General features: G+C 56.7%; 1 protein-coding gene across 1 annotated transcript in view; it reads right to left on the bottom strand.

Moving 5' to 3' along the window:
* LOC140348643 (zinc finger C3H1 domain-containing protein-like) overlaps positions 1-19,650 on the bottom strand; it is a 46,972-nt gene that overhangs the window by 5,264 nt on the left and 22,058 nt on the right. The window contains exons 13-31 of the mRNA XM_072434639.1: positions 18,361-18,542; positions 18,244-18,309; positions 17,392-17,514; positions 16,492-16,666; positions 16,133-16,249; positions 14,556-15,383; positions 14,362-14,468; positions 13,373-13,504; positions 12,435-12,556; positions 10,841-10,939; positions 10,637-10,765; positions 10,221-10,392; positions 9,112-9,298; positions 8,026-8,217; positions 5,868-6,096; positions 5,691-5,796; positions 3,534-3,732; positions 729-823; positions 174-281 (exon numbers count right to left, since the gene is read on the bottom strand). Of these exons, the coding sequence (XP_072290740.1) occupies positions 174-281; positions 729-823; positions 3,534-3,732; positions 5,691-5,796; positions 5,868-6,096; positions 8,026-8,217; positions 9,112-9,298; positions 10,221-10,392; positions 10,637-10,765; positions 10,841-10,939; positions 12,435-12,556; positions 13,373-13,504; positions 14,362-14,468; positions 14,556-15,383; positions 16,133-16,249; positions 16,492-16,666; positions 17,392-17,514; positions 18,244-18,309; positions 18,361-18,542 (3,368 nt within the window). The remainder of the gene's footprint in view (positions 1-173; positions 282-728; positions 824-3,533; positions 3,733-5,690; positions 5,797-5,867; positions 6,097-8,025; positions 8,218-9,111; positions 9,299-10,220; positions 10,393-10,636; positions 10,766-10,840; positions 10,940-12,434; positions 12,557-13,372; positions 13,505-14,361; positions 14,469-14,555; positions 15,384-16,132; positions 16,250-16,491; positions 16,667-17,391; positions 17,515-18,243; positions 18,310-18,360; positions 18,543-19,650) is intronic.

Below are 19,650 nucleotides of genomic sequence, written 5' to 3'. Positions count from 1 at the left end.
GAGAGAGAGAGAGGTCAGAGAGAGAGAGAGGTCAGAGAGAGAGAGAGGTCAGAGAGAGTAGTTTTAGATAAATATTTATTTAATATTTAAAATATAACTAATGTAACTTATGAATGTTCCAAAGTCAAATATATGAACTCAGAGCTGATGTTTAACAGGGTCAGGAGACTGACCAGTAGAGCAGGTGCAGGAAGGGCATCTGAGCGGTCAGCTGCTCCTGCAGGTCCTTCTTTATGATGGGGCCCTTCAGTAACTCCTCACAGGGGAAGCCCAGGATGTGCCTGAACACAAACACCTTTAAATATGCATATAGAACACTAGAGGAACACATGATGCAGAGGCTCAGGCTGATGAACGCTCTGGTGTGATAAATGTGATAAATGTGATAAATGTGATAAATGTGGTAAATGTGGTAAATGTGGTAAATGTGATAAATGTGGTAAATGTGGTAAATGTGGTAAATGTGGTAAATGTGGTAAATGTGGTAAATGTGATAAATGTGGTAAATGTGGTAAATGTGGTAAATGTGGTAAATGTGGTAAATGTGATAAATGTGATAAATGTGGTAAATGTGATAAATGTGGTAAATGTGGTAAATGTGATAAATGTGGTAAATGTGATAAATGTGGTAAATGTGATAAATGTGATAAATGTGGTAAATGTGGTAAATGTGATAAATGTGGTAAATGTGATAAATGTGATATGTGTGATAAAAGTGATAAAAGTACCGTAAAACATCGACCGGCGTCTTCTGACCGTCCTCGTCCTCACACAGAGACAGAATGAACCCGCGGAACAGAGGCGCCAACGCGTTAGACTTGTCCTGAACACAAGGGTCAGAGTGTCACACGGGTCAGAGTGTCACACAGGTCAGAGTGTCACACAGGTCAGAGTGTCACACAGGTCAGAGGTCACACGGGTCAGAGTGTCACACGGGTCAGAGGTCACACGGGTCAGACATAACCCAGAGTGCATTCCGAGTGCATTTTCACCAAAAGCTGGACATTTGAAGTGTTATTGTGGGTTATGTGACTGGACAGTGAGTACTCATGAAATGTGCACGGTCAGGGCCGCAGGGTCAGGTCCGTACGGTCAGGGCCGCAGGGTCAGGGACGCAGGGTCAGGGCCGCAGGGTCAGGTTCGCAGGGTCAGGGCCGCAGGGTCAGGGCCGCAGGGTCAGGGCCGCAGGGTCAGGGCCGCACGGTCAGGGCCGCAGGGTCAGGTCCGTACGGTCAGGGCCGCAGGGTCAGGTCCGCACGGTCAGGTCCGCAGGGTCAGGTCCGTACGGTCAGGGCCGCGGGGTCAGGTCCGCAGGGTCAGGGCCGCAGGGTCAGGTCCGCAGGGTCAGGTCCGCACGGTCAGGGCCGCAGGGTCAGGTCCGCACGGTCAGGGCCGCAGGGTCAGGGCCGCACGGTCAGGTCCGCAAGGTCAGGTCCGCAGGGTCAGGTCCGCAGGGTCAGGGCCGCAGGGTCAGGGCCGCACGGTCAGGTCCGCAAGGTCAGGTCCGCAAGGTCAGGTCCGCAGGGTCAGGGCCGCAGGGTCAGGTCCGCACGGTCAGGTCCGCAGGGTCAGGGCCGCAGGGTCAGGGCCGCAGGGTCAGGTCCGTACGGTCAGGGCCGCGGGGTCAGGTCCGCACGGTCAGGTCCGCACGGTCAGGGCCGCAGGGTCAGGTCCGTACGGTCAGGGCCGCAGGGTCAGGGCCGCAGGGTCAGGGCCGCACGGTCAGGTCCGCACGGTCAGGTCCGCAAGGTCAGGGCCGCACGGTCAGGTCCGCAAGGTCAGGTCCGCAGGGTCAGGTCCGCAGGGTCAGGGCCGCAGGGTCAGGGCCGCAGGGTCAGGTCCGTACGGTCAGGGCCGCAGGGTCAGGTCCGCAGGGTCAGGTCCGCAGGGTCAGGTCCGTACGGTCAGGGCCGCAGGGTCAGGTCCGCAGGGTCAGGTCCGCACGGTCAGGTCCGCAGGGTCAGGTCCGCAGGGTCAGGTCCGCAGGGTCAGGTCCGCAGGGTCAGGTCCGCAGGGTCAGGGCCGCAGGGTCAGGTCCGCAGGGTCAGGTCCGCACGGTCAGGTCCGCAGGGTCAGGGCCGCAGGGTCAGGGCCGCAGGGTCAGGTCCGTACGGTCAGGGCCGCAGGGTCAGGTCCGCACGGTCAGGTCCGCAGGGTCAGGTCCGTACGGTCAGGGCCGCAGGGTCAGGGCCGCACGGTCAGGTCCGCAAGGTCAGGTCCGCAGGGTCAGGTCCGTACGGTCAGGTCCGCAGGGTCAGGTCCGCAGGGTCAGGGCCGCAGGGTCAGGTCCGTACGGTCAGGGCCGCAGGGTCAGGTCCGCACGGTCAGGTCCGCAGGGTCAGGTCCGTACGGTCAGGGCCGCAGGGTCAGGTCCGCAGGGTCAGGTCCGCACGGTCAGGTCCGCAGGGTCAGGTCCGCAGGGTCAGGTCCGCAGGGTCAGGTCCGCAGGGTCAGGTCCGCACGGTCAGGTCCGCAGGGTCAGGGCCGCAGGGTCAGGTCCGCAGGGTCAGGTCCGCACGGTCAGGTCCGCAGGGTCAGGGCCGCAGGGTCAGGGCCGCAGGGTCAGGTCCGTACGGTCAGGGCCGCAGGGTCAGGTCCGCACGGTCAGGTCCGCAGGGTCAGGTCCGTACGGTCAGGGCCGCAGGGTCAGGGCCGCACGGTCAGGGCCGCAGGGTCAGGGCCGCACGGTCAGGTCCGCAAGGTCAGGTCCGCAGGGTCAGGTCCGTACGGTCAGGGCCGCAGGGTCAGGGCCGCATGGTCAGGTCCGCAGGGTCAGGTCCGCACGGTCAGGTCCGCACGGTCAGGTCCGTACGGTCAGGGCCGCGGGGTCAGGTCCGCAGGGTCAGGGCCGCAGGGTCAGGTCCGTACGGTCAGGGCCGCAGGGTCAGGTCCGCACGGTCAGGTCCGCAGGGTCAGGTCCGTACGGTCAGGGCCGCAGGGTCAGGTCCGCAGGGTCAGGTCCGCACGGTCAGGTCCGCAGGGTCAGGTCCGCAGGGTCAGGTCCGCAGGGTCAGGTCCGCAGGGTCAGGTCCGCAGGGTCAGGTCCGCAGGGTCAGGTCCGCACGGTCAGGGCCGCAGGGTCAGGTCCGCAGGGTCAGGTCCGCAGGGTCAGGTCCGCACGGTCAGGTCCGCAGGGTCAGGGCCGCAGGGTCAGGGCCGCAGGGTCAGGTCCGTACGGTCAGGGCCGCAGGGTCAGGTCCGCACGGTCAGGTCCGCAGGGTCAGGTCCGTACGGTCAGGGCCGCAGGGTCAGGGCCGCACGGTCAGGGCCGCAGGGTCAGGGCCGCACGGTCAGGTCCGCAAGGTCAGGTCCGCAGGGTCAGGTCCGTACGGTCAGGGCCGCAGGGTCAGGGCCGCATGGTCAGGTCCGCAGGGTCAGGTCCGCACGGTCAGGTCCGCACGGTCAGGTCCGCAGGGTCAGGTCCGTACGGTCAGGGCCGCAGGGTCAGGGCCGCAGGGTCAGGGCCGCAGGGTCAGGTCCGCAGGGTCAGGTCCGTACGGTCAGGGCCGCAGGGTCAGGTCTGCGTCCGTTACCTGGGCCATGAGGAACTTGCAGGAGTGGTAGAAGACCTCGGCGTTGTCGGGACACTCCACGAGCGCGTGTAGCCACATGCTAACGGCGGCGTTGGCGTCTCCTTTAGCGATGTGAAGCTCGGCCAGAGCGTCGCGCAGGACACAGGACTCTGGACAGCACTGAAGCAGCGCCTCGCACAGAAGGACGCCCTCGTCAAACCTGCAGGACAAAGACCTTTACTCACTTCAAACTAACGTCACGAGGAGGCGGGGCTAAAGACCTTTACTCACTTCAAACTAACGTCACGAGGAGGCGGGGCTAAAGACCTTTACTCACTTCAAACTAACGTCACGAGGAGGCGGGGCTAAAGACCTTTACTCACTTCAAACTAACGTCACGAGGAGGCGGGGCTAAAGACCTTTACTCACTTCAAACTAACGTCACGAGGAGGCGGGGCTAAAGACCTTTACTCACTTCAAACTAACGTCACGAGGAGGCGGGGCTAAAGACCTTTACTCACTTCAAACTAACGTCACGAGGAGGCGGGGCTAAAGACCTTTACTCACTTCAAACTAACGTCACGAGGAGGCGGGGCTAAAGACCTTTACTCACTTCAAACTAACGTCACGAGGAGGCGGGGCTAAAGACCTTTACTCACTTCAAACTAACGTCACGAGGAGGCGGGGCTAAAGACCTTTACTCACTTCAAACTAACGTCACGAGGAGGCGGGGCTAAAGACCTTTACTCACTTCAAACTAACGTCACGAGGAGGCGGGGCTAAAGACCTTTACTCACTTCAAACTAACGTCACGAGGAGGCGGGGCTAAAGACCTTTACTCACTTCAAACTAACGTCACGAGGAGGCGGGGCTAAAGACCTTTACTCACTTCAAACTAACGTCACGAGGAGGCGGGGCTAAAGACCTTTACTCACTTCAAACTAACGTCACGAGGAGGCGGGGCTAAAGACCTTTACTCACTTCAAACTAACGTCACGAGGAGGCGGGGCTAAAGACCTTTACTCACTTCAAACTAACGTCACGAGGAGGCGGGGCTAAAGACCTTTACTCACTTCAAACTAACGTCACGAGGAGGCGGGGCTAAAGACCTTTACTCACTTCAAACTAACGTCACGAGGAGGCGGGGCTAAAGACCTTTACTCACTTCAAACTAACGTCACGAGGAGGCGGGGCTAAAGACCTTTACTCACTTCAAACTAACGTCACGAGGAGGCGGGGCTAAAGACCTTTACTCACTTCAAACTAACGTCACGAGGAGGCGGGGCTAAAGACCTTTACTCACTTCAAACTAACGTCACGAGGAGGCGGGGCTAAAGACCTTTACTCACTTCAAACTAACGTCACGAGGAGGCGGGGCTAAAGACCTTTACTCACTTCAAACTAACGTCACGAGGAGGCGGGGCTAAAGACCTTTACTCACTTCAAACTAACGTCACGAGGAGGCGGGGCTAAAGACCTTTACTCACTTCAAACTAACGTCACGAGGAGGCGGGGCTAAAGACCTTTACTCACTTCAAACTAACGTCACGAGGAGGCGGGGCTAAAGACCTTTACTCACTTCAAACTAACGTCACGAGGAGGCGGGGCTAAAGACCTTTACTCACTTCAAACTAACGTCACGAGGAGGCGGGGCTAAAGACCTTTACTCACTTCAAACTAACGTCACGAGGAGGCGGGGCTAAAGACCTTTACTCACTTCAAACTAACGTCACGAGGAGGCGGGGCTAAAGACCTTTACTCACTTCAAACTAACGTCACGAGGAGGCGGGGCTAAAGACCTTTACTCACTTCAAACTAACGTCACGAGGAGGCGGGGCTAAAGACCTTTACTCACTTCAAACTAACGTCACGAGGAGGCGGGGCTAAAGACCTTTACTCACTTCAAACTAACGTCACGAGGAGGCGGGGCTAAAGACCTTTACTCACTTCAAACTAACGTCACGAGGAGGCGGGGCTAAAGACCTTTACTCACTTCAAACTAACGTCACGAGGAGGCGGGGCTAAAGACCTTTACTCACTTCAAACTAACGTCACGAGGAGGCGGGGCTAAAGACCTTTACTCACTTCAAACTAACGTCACGAGGAGGCGGGGCTAAAGACCTTTACTCACTTCAAACTAACGTCACGAGGAGGCGGGGCTAAAGTGTGGCGTCAGACCTGTGCAGGACTTTGTAGAGGTGCAGGAGGTTAGTGTGCAGAGGAAGACAGGCCACGATCCGCTCAGCGGGAGAGCGAGCGTCCTCTGAGCAGTGAGCGATGCCCTCTGCAGGACAAAGAACAAACGTCAGCACCTGCAGCGTGACCTTTGAACCTCCTCAGAGCCGCGGCGATGACCTTGAAACATGGCGACGAGGCGTTCCAGCGGCGTGCAGATGTCCTGGGCCGACCTCCACGGCAGGAGGAAGCTCTCTCTGCTCACCAGACGGGACGGGCCCGAATCCGACGCATCGTAGAGCGACGACGGCAGGCGCTGGAACTCCGACAGGTGAATGTAGCAGAGCCACAGCAGGGCGCGGTCCACGGCCCCCAGGAGCTCAGAGACACAGTCTGACTTCAGAGAGCTCTGCGGGAGAGGAGAGGGTCACTGCCAGGGTCTAATGTTAGCAAGCGGCGTCACTGCCAGGGTCTGATGTTAGCGAGCGGCGTCACTGCCAGGGTCTGATGTGAGCGAGCTGTGTCACTGCCAGGGTCTAATGTGAGCGAGCTGTGTCACTGCCAGGGTCTAATGTGAGCGAGCTGTGTCACTGCCAGGGTCTAATGTGAGCGAGCTATGTCACTGCCAGGGTCTAATGTGAGCAAGCGGCGTCACTGCCAGGGTCTAATGTGAGCAAGCTGTGTCACTGCCAGGGTCTAATGTGAGCAAGCAGCGTCACTGCCAGGGTCTAATGTGAGCGAGCTGTGTCACTGCCAGGGTCTAATGTGAGCGAGCTGTGTCACTGCCAGGGTCTAATGTGAGCAAGCGGCGCCACTGCCAGGGTCTAATGTGAGCGAGCTGTGTCACTGCCAGGGTCTAATGTGAGCAAGCGGCGTCACTGCCAGGGTCTAATGTGAGCGAGCTGTGTCACTGCCAGGGTCTAATGTGAGCAAGCTGTGTCACTGCCAGGGTCTAATGTGAGCAAGCGGCGTCACTGCCAGGGTCTAATGTGAGCGAGCTGTGTCACTGCCAGGGTCTAATGTGAGCGAGCTGTGTCACTGCCAGGGTCTAATGTGAGCGAGCTGTGTCACTGCCAGGGTCTAATGTGAGCAGGAGAGATGCTGTGTGCCACTGTCGGGGTCTAATGTGAGCAGGAGAGACGCTGTGTGCCACTGTCAGGGTCTAATGTGAGCAGGAGAGACGCTGTGTGCCACTGTCAGGGTCTAATGTGAGCAGGAGAGACGCTGTGTGCCACTGTCGGGGTCTAATGTGAGCAGGAGAGACGCTGTGTGCCACTGTCAGGGTCTAATGTGAGCAGGAGAGACGCTGTGTGCCACTGTCAGGGTCTAATGTGAGCAGGAGAGACGCTGTGTGTCACTGTCGGGGTCTAATGTGAGCAGGAGAGACGCTGTGTGTCACTGCGGGGATCTAATGTGAGCAGGAGAGACGCTGTGTGTCACTGTCAGGGTCTAATGTGAGCAGGAGAGACGCTGTGTGTCACTGTCAGGGTCTAATGTGAGCAGGAGAGACGCTGTGTGTCACTGTCAGGGTCTAATGTGAGCAGGAGAGACGCTGTGTGTCACTGTCGGGGTCTAATGTGAGCAGGAGAGACGCTGTGTGCCACTGTCGGGGTCTAATGTGAGCAGGAGAGACGCTGTGTGCCACTGTCAGGGTCTAATGTGAGCAGGAGAGACGCTGTGTGCCACTGTCGGGGTCTAATGTGAGCAGGAGAGACGCTGTGTGCCACTGTCAGGGTCTAATGTGAGCAGGAGAGACGCTGTGTGCCACTGTCAGGGTCTAATGTGAGCAGGAGAGACGCTGTGTGTCACTGTCGGGGTCTAATGTGAGCAGGAGAGACGCTGTGTGTCACTGCGGGGATCTAATGTGAGCAGGAGAGACGCTGTGTGTCACTGTCAGGGTCTAATGTGAGCAGGAGAGACGCTGTGTGCCACTGTCAGGGTCTAATGTGAGCAGGAGAGACGCTGTGTCACTGTCGGGGTCTAATGTGAGCAGGAGAGACGCTGTGTGTCACTGCGGGGATCTAATGTGAGCAGGAGAGACGCTGTGTGTCACTGTCAGGGTCTAATGTGAGCAGGAGAGACGCTGTGTGTCACTGTCAGGGTCTAATGTGAGCAGGAGAGACGCTGTGTGTCACTGTCGGGGTCTAATGTGAGCAGGAGAGACGCTGTGTGTCACTGTCGGGGTCTAATGTGAGCAGGAGAGACGCTGTGTGTCACTGTCGGGGTCTAATGTGAGCAGGAGAGACGCTGTGTGTCACTGTCGGGGTCTAATGTGAGCAGGAGAGACGCTGTGTGTCACTGTCAGGGTCTAATGTGAGCGAGCGCTGCAGGTTCCGACCTGTAGGATGCTGAGGGCGTTCTCCGTTCTGCCGCTGAAGACGCCGAGCTGGATTCTGTAGAGAACGGCGTCCAGGATCTGAAAGGACAGTTTCTCTGAGAGTCCAGAAGAGGGCGCCTCAGCGACCAGGAACTGCAGCAGACGCTCGGCAACAGAGTCTTTCCCCTCGAACGAGCGCTCCAGAGACAAGTACTGCAAAGAGAAGTACAACAAGTACTGCAGAGAGAAGTACAAAGAGTACTGCAGAGAGAAGTACAACGAGTACTGCAGAGAGAAGTACAACGAGTACTGCAGAGAGAAGTACAACAAGTACTGCAGAGAGAAGTACAAAGAGTACTGCAGAGAGAAGTACAACGAGTACTGCAGAGAGAAGTACAACGAGTACTGCAGAGAGAAGTACAACAAGTACTGCAAAGAGAAGTACAACGAGTACTGCAGAGAGAAGTACAAAGAGTACTGCAGAGAGAAGTACAACGAGTACTGCAGAGAGAAGTACAACGAGTACTGCAGAGAGAAGTACAACGAGTACTGCAAAAAGAAGTACGACGAGTACTGCAGAGAGAAGTACAACGAGTACTGCAGAGAGAAGTACAACGAGTACTGCAGAGAGAAGTACAACAAGTACTGCAGAGAGAAGTACAACAAGTACTGCAGTGAAGTACTGCAGAGAGAAGTACAACAAGTACTGCAGTGAAGTACTGCAGAGAGAAGTACAACAAGTACTGCAGTGAAGTACTGCAGAGAGAAGTACAACAAGTACTGCAGTGAAGTACTGCAGAGAGAAGTACAACAAGTACTGCAGTGAAGTACTGCAGAGAGAAACATGAAGTGTTCAGAGCTGGTGTTGGACTGATGCAGTTGTTTAGCTTCATTTGAACATGACAAACATATTTCAGATTCATCTGGATCTAATACAAAACTGCTACATAAAGTCAGCTGGACAGTCCCATGTCCTGACCATATGTGTGGACAGTCCCATGCTGACCATATGTGTGGACAGTCCCATGCTGACCATATGTGGACAGTCCCATGCTGACCATAGGTGTGGACAGTCCCATGCTGACCATAGGTGTGGGCAGTACTCACGCTCCACCAGACGCAGCAGTCGGGGGCGTGCTCCACTGCCATCTCACACATCTCCTGCACCTCAGCACGGCTCCCCCTCCTGGAGAACAGACAGAGGTACTGGCTCCACACCTCAGGGTTCTCACAGTTATTCTCCAGAGCACGAGACAGCGTGTTCAGAGCAGCGTCCAGACACTCGGCCGGGGAACTGGACACACAAACACCAAGTGTTAAGGTCCAGTCAAAACCAACTGTCCACAGACTAACACCGAGCTGGAGGGTTAGCGGTCACCCGCGTGTCCGTCACGGTCACGTCAGCGGTCACCCGCGTGTCCGTCACGGTCACGTCAGCGGTCACCCGCGTGCCGGGCCGGTCACGTCAGCGGTCACCCGCGTGTCCGTCACGGTCACGTCAGCGGTCACCCGCGTGCCGGGCCGGTCACGTCAGCGGACACTCGCGCGTCACGTTAGCGGACACTCGCGTGTCGGTCACGTTAGCGGTCACTCGCGTGCCGGTCATGTTAGCGGTTACTCGCGTGCCGGTCATGTTAGCGGTCACTCGCGTGTCGGTCATGTTAGCGGTCACTCGCGTGTCGGTCATGTTAGCGGTCACTCGCGTGTCGGTCATGTTAGCGGTCACTCGCGTGTCGGTCAGGGTAGCGGTCACTCGCGTGTCGGTCAGGGTAGCGGTCACTCGCGTGTCGGTCAGGGTAGCGGACACTCGCGTGTCGGTCACGTTAGCGGTCACTCGCGTGTCGGTCATGTTAGCGGTCACTCGCGTGTCGGTCATGTTAGCGGTCACTCGCGTGTCGGTCATGTTAGCGGTCACTCGCGTGTCGGTCAGGGTAGCGGTCACTCGCGTGTCGGTCATGTTAGCGGTCACTCGCGTGTCGGTCAGGGTAGCGGTCACTCGCGTGTCGGTCAGGGTAGCGGTCACTCGCGTGTCGGTCAGGGTAGCGGTCACTCGCGTGTCGGTCAGGGTAGCGGTCACTCGCGTGTCGGTCATGTTAGCGGTCACTCGCGTGTCGGTCAGGGTAGCGGTCACTCGCGTGTCGGTCAGGGTAGCGGTCACTCGCGTGTCGGTCAGGGTAGCGGTCACTCACGTGTCGGTCAGGGTAGCGGTCACTCACGTGTCGGGTTGGTTGAGGTACTTGAAGGCCAGTTTGATCCACAGCTGAGTGTCATAGGGACTTTCTGAAACGCTCGTCTCCAGGTTCGAAATGTCGTCCGTTTCGCTGAAGAAGTAACGCCGGTCATCTGAGGTCACGCACACGTCCGACAGGCCCAGGTCAGCGGCGCCATCTGCTGGACACAAGACAAGACTGGAGTTAGAACACGGACTCTGAGCGATCGGACTTACAGACGATCAAATGATGAGCTGTGAAGTTTATATGAAGGTTTGGTCATCATTAAACATGTGGATCCTCGAGTTCTGATGGATTCCTCCGACTTTTCTGATTTGTGCATGTTTCTGTTCTTCTGAGGTCCAATCCAATCAGAATCCTCAGAATCGTGAACATGTGTCAAGACAACTCGCTGGTCTCACCGTGTTTTCCCTGAGCGGCGCCGTCGTCGGGCTCCTCGCCGTCGCTGCTTTCCTCAGAGTCCACGACGGAGGAGACGATGGGCTTTGGCCTCCAGCGCCTCAGGTCTTTGAAGGTGGTGAAAGGAGGAGCTGAAAACAAGGAGCCAGCGTGAGCCACAATCCTGCTCTGTACACTTCAGGTCTGGCTGGAGCGTGCGGACTCACTGTGGCGTTTGCCCTCGTTCACTTTGCTCACAAGGAGGACGGCTTTCTGGTCGATGCCCATTCGATTGTTGGGACCAAAAAGCTTCTTGATGTACTTTTCTGGTGATTCAAGAAGAAAAATCAGTCATTATTTCTAACACGCGCGAATGGCTTTACATTATATTTATCATTTACAGCTTTAAAGCACACTCGGGCGTGTCCTGGGCGTGTTCCGGGGCCATGTTCTGGGGCGTGTTCTGGGGCGTGTACTGGGGTGTGTTCCGGGGCGTGTTCTGGGGCGTGTTCCGGGGCGTGTTCTGGGGGCGTGTTCTGGGCGTGTTCCGGGGCCATGTTCTGGGGCGTGTTCTGGGGCGTGTACTGGGGTGTGTTCCGGGGCGTGTTCTGGGGCGTGTTCCGGGGCGTGTTCTGGGGGCGTGTTCTGGGCGTGTTCCGGGGCGTGTTCCGGGGCGTGTTCTGGGCGTGTTCCGGGGCGTGTTCCGGGGCGTGTTCTGGGGCGAGTTCCGGGGCGTGTTCCGGGGGCGTGTTCTGGGCGTGTTCTGGGGCGTGTTCCGGGGGCGTGTTCTGGGCGTGTTCTGGGGCGTGTTCCGGGGGCGTGTTCCGGGGGCGTGTTCTGGGCGTGTTCTGGGGCGTGTTCTGGGCGTGTTAAGATAAGATATTCCTTTATTGTCCCACATGGGGAAATTTCATTGGTGCAACGCAGGTAGATACAGAGGTAGATACAGAAGAACAGAACAGATCACTTATAGGAAGTCTGAAAAACACTTTCAGTAGAAGATCTCCTATAAACAAATAAAAACTCCCATAGACAAATAAATAAATAAATAAATACCATTGCATGTGATCACGACAGTAATTGCACATGAATATGTGTCACGACAGCACATAGATTGCACATGAACTTCACAGTAATTGCACATCAGTATTAGGTTAGGTCAGTATTGTGACGGGATAACGTGACGATCTCCGGGTAAGACGACTGTTCTCCGCAGTTTCATGAGTTCTTCCTTTGTGTAAACGTGGTACGGCGCCGGCCGGGGGGCGGGGCCGGAGCCGGGGGCGGGGCCGGAGCCGGGGGGCGGGGCCGGAGCCGGGGGACTCAGAGCCAAAACACATCGCAACGACACGACGAAAACACTCAATCCAGCCGAATAAAGTCAAAACAAGTTAATTTAAAGCGATTCCAGTGCGTGTCCCGATCGTTGGTGAAGTTCCTCTTTCATATAAACGTGTATATAAACGTGTATATAAACGTGTATATAAACGTGTATATAAACGTGTACCGACGACACGCCGTACTTTAGCGCGGCCGGAGGGCGCGGGGGGCGGAGCTAGCTCACGTCACAACAACACAACGAACGCAACGAAAAACGCTCAAATCCAGCCGAAAAAAGTCAAAAACAGTTGAATTAAAAAACTATTCCAGCGCGTGTCCCTATCGTACAGTAAAATAGAAAAAACATATTAACTATATTTACAAAATATAGGAGATAAAGCACAATAAGTGTGAGAAAGAAGAGAGAGCGTTTAGAAAGAAGAGAGAGCGTTTAAGAGAGAGCGTTCCGGGGCGTGTTCCGGGGCGTGTTCTGGCCGTTACCTGTGGCGGCGCCGATGTCTTTGTCGGCGCTCTTCTCCGTGCAGCCGATCAGAGACAAGTCGTACGACAGAATGTCCTGGAACAGCCGACTCCCGCCCAGCATCACGTTCCTCATGTGCTGCCTGCAAACACACAACACCCACATTCAGAAAAACAAACTCGGGACGACATGGGCCAAGCTCCGCCGGGCCAAGCTCCGCCGGGCCAAGCTCCGCGGGGCCAAGCTCCGCGGGGTCAAGCTCCGCGGGGCCAAGCTCCGCCGGGTCAAGCTCCGCCGGGCCAAGCTCCGCGGGGTCAAGCTCCGCCGGGTCAAGCTCCGCCGGGCCAAGCTCCGCCGGGCCAAGCTCCGCCGGGTCAAGCTCCGCCGGGCCAAGCTCCGCCGGGCCAAGCTCCGCCGGGCCAAGCTCCGCCGGGCCAAGCTCCGCGGGGCCAAGCTCCGCGGGGCCAAGCTCCGCGGGGCCAAGCTCCGCCGGGCCAAGCTCCGCCGGGTCAAGCTCCGCGGGGCCAAGCTCCGCCGGGTCAAGCTCCGCGGGGCCAAGCTCCGCGGGGCCAAGCTCCGCCGGGCCAAGCTCCGCCGGGCCAAGCTCCGCCGGGCCAAGCTCCGCCGGGCCAAGCTCCGCGGGGTCAAGCTCCGCCGGGCCAAGCTCCGCCGGGTCAAGCTCCGCGGGGCCAAGCTCCGCCGGGCCAAGCTCCGCCGGGTCAAGCTCCGCCGGGTCAAGCTCCGCCGGGTCAAGCTCCGCCGGGCCAAGCTCCGCCGGGCCAAGCTCCGCCGGGTCAAGCTCCGCCGGGCCAAGCTCCGCGGGGCCAAGCTCCGCCGGGTCAAGCTCCGCCGGGCCAAGCTCCGCGGGGTCAAGCTCCGCCGGGCCAAGCTCCGCCGGGCCAAGCTCCGCCGGGTCAAGCTCCGCCGGGCCAAGCTCCGCGAGGCGCTCCCGACTCACCATCTGCAGCCGTCGTCGTTGCACGTTCCCGTCAAATCGAAGCGGCAGAAGTGCTTTTTGGGGTTGATGGTGCTGCTGTAGGTCACGGAGCTCAGAGACAACTTCTCCTTCGTTCTGTAGTAAGGACTGAACCTGGAGATGGAGCAGAACATGAGAACCACAACATGACAGAACCTGGAGATGGAGCAGAACATGAGAACCAAAATATGACAGAACCTGGAGATGGAGCAGAACATGAGAACCACAACATGACAGAACCTGGAGATGGAGCAGAACATGAGAACCACAACATGACAGAACCTGGAGATGGAGCAGAACATGAGAACCAAAATATGACAGAACCTGGAGATGGAGCAGAACATGAGAACCAAAACATGACAGAACCTGGAGCAGAACATGAGAACCACAACATGACAGAACCTGGAGCAGAATATGAGAACCACAACATGACAGAACCTGGAGATGGAGCAGAACATGAGAACCAAAACATGACAGAACCTGGAACAGAACATGAGAACCACAACATGACAGAACCTGGAGATGGAGCAGAACATGAGAACCACAACATGACAGAACCTGGAGATGGAGCAGAATATGAGAACCACAACATGACAGAACCTGGAGATGGAGCAGAATATGAGAACCACAACATGACAGAACCTGGAGCAGAACATGAGAACCACAACATGACAGAACCTGGAGCAGAACATGAGAACCACAACATGACAGAACCTGGAGATGGAGCAGAATATGAGAACCACAACATGACAGAACCTGGAGCAGAACATGAGAACCACAACATGACAGAACCTGGAGATGGAGCAGAATATGAGAACCACAACATGAGTTTAGAGGCAAAAAGAAGAGCTGAGGTCCAGAGCTGAGGTCCAGAGCTGCAACAACACCCCGAGTCTCCTCCGCTGCAGGTCTTTGTATCAGGAGACCCTAATCCATCTGGGAGGTCAAAGGTGAAAGTGTAAAGATCTCACCTGTAAGACCTGAAGACCAGCAGAGGGCTGTGGTAGGCCTCATAAGGGACGGGCCTCAGATCAGACACCGACTGGACGGAGGCGGCGTCCAGCTCGAATGCGGCGACCTAAACGAGAGCAGAAAACGGCGTGATGAGGCGAGAAACGACACGCGTGCGGGAAACATTGGCGCGGCCCGGGAGCGCTCTTCTCACCTTGGACAGGGGCGAGGTCTGCAGGTCCTGCCCGGTCTTCTCCAGCTCTGTCTGCAGCAGTTCCCCGAGTTGCGGCTGCTGCTGGTACTTCTCTTTCAGCGAGTCCACGTCTAAGCCCGCAAACACCTCCGCCTCGCGGCTCGGGCCGGCCGCGCCTTTGCCGCGCTTTGGCGTGCTGGCGTCGGGAGCGGCAGCGACGTCGTTAGCATCTTTAGCGCCCTTAACGAATTTAGAATCTTTAGCATCTTCAGAGTCTTTAGCGTCCTTAGCATCTTTAGCCGCCGTAACGTCTTTAGCGTCTTTATTAGCATCTTTATGAGCGTCTTTAGCATCTTTATTAGCGTCTTTAGCCTCCGTAACGTCTTTAGCATCTTTATTAGCTTCTTTATTAGCATCTTTAGCGGGCGTCGACGTGAGCTGCTCCAGGTGCGGCTTGGTAAACGAGCACTGGTGGAAGGAATGGCGCCGCTGGCCTCTGGTGGCGGCGGCCTGGGCGCTCTCCGCCTCCTCCCCCTCGTCCTCGCTGTCCAGGGTGAGCTTGTCCTGCGTGAGGTCGTGCAGCGACGGCTGGGACACGGGGAAGGGGCTGGTGGGCGTCGGCGCTTGCGGCGGAGGTGGCTGGTTGGGCGCTTCTCGTGGCGTGGACGTCTGGACGGGAGGTTCGGGCGGGGCCTCGGCGTTGGGCGGCTTGTTCCTCAGAGCTTGAGCCTCCTTCAGTTTCTGGATCTTGAGCGCGTACTCCGCCTCCAGCTGCTGCAGACGCTGCTTCTGAACAATGAGCTGAGCAAAGTGACGCTCAGCAGTGTCCAGACGCTGAAGCTTCATGGGCTGAAAGAGAAGAAGATGTATGAGAAGCAGACGTATGAGAAGAAGACGTATGAGAAGAAGACGTATGAGAAGAAGACGTATGAGAAGAAGACGTATGAGAAGAAGACGTATGAGAAGAAGACGTATGAGAAGAAGACGTATGAGAAGAAGACGTATGAGAAGAAGACGTATGAGAAGAAGACGTATGAGAAGAAGACGTATGAGAAGAAGATGTATGAGAAGATGTATGAGAAGAAGACGTATGAGAAGAAGACGTATGAGAAGAAGACGTATGAGAAGAAGACGTATGAGAAGAAGACGTATGAGAAGAAGATGTATGAGAAGAAGACGTATGAGAAGAAGACGTATGAGAAGAAGACGTATGAGAAGATGTATGAGAAGATGTATGAGAAGAAGACGTATGAGAAGAAGACGTATGAGAAGAAGACGTATGAGAAGAAGACGTATGAGAAGAAGACGTATGAGAAGAAGACGTATGAGAAGAAGACGTATGAGAAGAAGATGTATGAGAAGATGTATGAGAAGACGTATGAGAAGAAGACGTATGAGAAGAAGATGACAGAGAAAAAGATATATGAGAAGAAGTATGAGAAGAAGATGTATGAGAAGATGACGCAGTAGAAAGCACAGAAGAAGACGACACAGAAGAAGAAGACACAGAAGAAGAAGACACATCTGCAGATGGTGACACCGAATGAAGTCCAGAGGTTCAGAGCCTGGACGTGCTAAAGAGCAGAGTGAGTTCTGACCAGAGTGTGGCTGGAGTCGTGTTTCCTCTTGTTCCCTTTGGAGACCTGAGCCAGCTCCTGCTCCAGCTGCACCTCCAGATTCTTCTTCAGGGACACTCTGTGCTCCACACGATGCACCTGACATGAAACACACAGAACACATCCATGAACCTCCTCACGTCAACGAGATCAAACACTTATGATCCACCCTCTGAAGTTCTCAAGCTCAGGAAACAGGAAGTGACACCAGATGTTCTCAGACACTGGGGGCGAGTCGGGTTAAGTGTCTTGCCCAAGGACAAACCGGCGGTGGCACTGCCGACCTGCGGGCCGGTGGATCTGACCGCTCTCCTGACCCTGGGACCAGAAGACGTTCTCACCTGTTCCTGCAGCCTCTTGAGCAGCGTTCTGTTGGCGTTGGCGATCTTCTCCGAGGCCTGGAGCTGCTCTCGGAGTTTGGAGACTTTGGCCTCGGCCGCTCTCAGGTTCTCCCTCTTCTTCAGTTCCTGTTGGAGCAGATGTTTGAGCACGGCCTCGTCCTTCTTCAGAAGCTGCCTGTGGACGCACACAAACCCAATTGTGAGAACATCCATCATGATGTAGACCACAGACACCTTCAAATCTGTCACAATGCTGTTCCAGAAGCTCAAAGGTCAGGTCACACTTTTGAGTCAGGGTTAGTTGAATGTACTAGTTTCATCATGAGTCTGCTCAGAGTGAACAAAGCTCGAGCACGTTCTCATACGTTCTCCCAGCATTCCTCGTGTCCCTCCTTTTTTCTTATGTCAGAACGACCTCTGGATTCCTCTGTTCAAAACCAACAGTTTCCAAACAGCTCAAACACAAGAGACCTTCACATTAAACTGAAGGACACCACGCTGAAGGACACCACGCTGAAGGACACCACGCTGAAGGACACCACGCTAAAGGACACCACGCTGAAGGACACCACGCTAAAGGACACCACGCTAAAGGACACCACGCTAAAGGACACCACGCTGAAGGACACCACGCTGAAGGACACCACGCTAAAGGACACCACGCTGAAGGACACCACGCTAAAGGACACCACGCTAAAGGACACCACGCTAAAGGACACCACGCTAAAGGACACCACGCTGAAGGACACCACGCTGAAGGACACCACGCTGAAGGACACCAAGCTAGTCTCCTCAGTTTGTACCAGACACAAAGTGAAACATCTCAAGGTCTTGTCTCAGTCAGTCGTCCTGTGCTCGTCTCAGCTGCTGGACGTGAAACGTCTCATGGTGGACACTGACCTGTGTCTGCTGAGCTTCTGCTCGGCCTCCGTCACCTGCAGCTCGGCCGAGGCTCGAGTCTCCACCACAGGATCAGAGTGAGACACGGAGCTCCACAGAGTCGACATCTTCTGCTTCTCTCGACTGGAGACACACAAGGACCGGGATTAGAAACACCAGCGAGAACAGAACCATGAAACCATGAAGACATCAGCAATGTGATCTCCTCCTCCACCTCCCTCTCACCTGGTGATCTCCTCCTCCACCTCCCCTTCACCTGGCCATCTCCTCCTCCACCTCCCCTTCACCTGGCCATCTCCTCCTCCACCTCCCCTTCACCTGGCCATCTCCTCCTCCACCTCCCTCTCACCTGGTGATCTCCTCCTCCACCTTCCTCTCACCTGGCCATCTCCTCCTCCACCTCACCTGGTGATCTCCTCCTCCACCTCCCCCTCACCTGGCCATCTCCTCCTCCACCTCCCTCTCACCTGGTGATCTCCTCCTCCACCTTCCTCTCACCTGGCCATCTCCTCCTCCACCTCCCCCTCACCTGGTGATCTCCTCCACCTTCCTCTCACCTGGTGATCTCCTCCTCCACCTCCCTCTCACATGGCGATCTCCTCCTCCACCTCGCTATCACATGGCGATCTCCTCCTCCACCTCGCTATCACATGGCGATCTCCACCTCCCTCTCACCTGGCGATCATCTCCTCCACCTCCCTCTCACCTGGCGATCTCCTCCACCTCCCCCTCACCTGGTGATCTCCTCCTCCACCTTCCTCTCACCTGGTGATCTCCTCCTCCACCTCCCTCTCACCTGGCGATCTCCTCCACCTTCCTCTCACCTGGCGATCTCCTCCACCTCCCTCTCACCTGGCAATCTCCTCCTTGAGCAGGCGGTACTCTGCCTTCTTGGCCTCGGGCAGAGCTTCTGGGGTCCTCATGGGGTTGTTCTTCTCAGTCCTCATGGGGTGGTTCTCCTTCTCAGACCTCATGGGGTGGTTCTCCTTCTCAGACGCTCCTTTGGGCTTGGCGGCCTCCACGGTCCGGCGAGCTTCTCGGATCATGAACTCGAGTCCTCCAAACACACACTGAGCCGAGGAGCCGTCACTGTCACTGTCGCTGTCGTCGGAGTCGATCAGAGAAACCACCACCGACTTGTGTCTGGGAAGCTGCAGAGGAAGAGCAGGGGTTAGAGGAGGAGCAGGGTGCAGAGGAGGAGCAGGGTGCAGAGGAGGAGCAGGGTGCAGAGGAGGAGCAGGGTGTAGAGGAGCAGGGTGTAGAGGAGCAGGGTGCAGAGGAGGAGCAGGGTGCAGAGGAGGAGCAGGGTGTAGAGGAGCAGGGTTTAGAGGAGGAGCAGGGTTTAGAGGAGGAGCAGGGTGCAGAGGAGGAGCAGGGTGCAGAGGAGGAGCAGGGTGCAGAGGAGGAGCAGGGTTTAGAGGAGGAGCAGGGTTTAGAGGAGGAGCAGGGTTTAGAGGAGGAGCAGGGTTTAGAGGAGCGGGGTGTAGAGGAGGAGCGGGGTGTAGAGGAGGAGCGGGGTGTAGAGGAGGAGCGGGGTTTAGAGGAGGAGCGGGGTTTAGAGGAGGAGCAGGGTTTAGAGGAGGAGCGGGGTTTAGAGGAGGAGCGGGGTTTAGAGGAGGAGCGGGGTTTAGAGGAGGAGCGGGGTTTAGAGGAGGAGCGAGGTTTAGAGGAGGAGCAGGGTTTAGAGGAGGAGCAGGGTTTAGAGGAGGAGCAGGGTTTAGAGGAGCGGGGTGTAGAGGAGGAGCGGGGTGTAGAGGAGGAGCGGGGTTTAGAGGAGGAGCGGGGTGTAGAGGAGGAGCGGGGTGTAGAGGAGGAGCGGGGTTTAGAGGAGGAGCGGGGTTTAGAGGAGGAGCAGGGTTTAGAGGAGGAGCGGGGTTTAGAGGAGGAGCGGGGTGTAGAGGAGGAGCGGGGTTTAGAGGAGGAGCGGGGTTTAGAGGAGGAGCGAGGTTTAGAGGAGGAGCGGGGTTTAGAGGAGGAGCGGGGTTTAGAGGAGGAGCGGGGTGTAGAGGAGGAGCTGGGTTTAGAGGAGGAGCAGAGGTTTAGAGGAGGAGCGGGGTGTAGAGGAAGAGCGGGGTTTAGAGGAGGAGCGGGGTTTAGAGGAGGAGCAGGGTTTAGAGGAGGAGGAGGGTTTAGAGGAGGAGCAGGGTTTAGAGGAGGAGCAGGGTTTAGAGGAGGAGCGGGGTTTAGAGGAGGAGCGGGGTTTAGAGGAGGAGCGGGGTTTAGAGGAGGAGCTGGGTTTAGAGGAGGAGCAGAGGTTTA

This window comes from Eucyclogobius newberryi, unplaced genomic scaffold (assembly GCF_026437365.1).
Source record: "Eucyclogobius newberryi isolate DKJ021-1_F unplaced genomic scaffold, fEucNew1.0.hap1 SCAF_7, whole genome shotgun sequence".
In the NCBI taxonomy this organism is placed as follows: Eukaryota; Metazoa; Chordata; class Actinopteri; order Gobiiformes; family Gobiidae; genus Eucyclogobius; species Eucyclogobius newberryi.
Note: the sequence above shows the minus strand (reverse complement) of the source record. Positions and strands in the feature narration are given on the sequence as shown.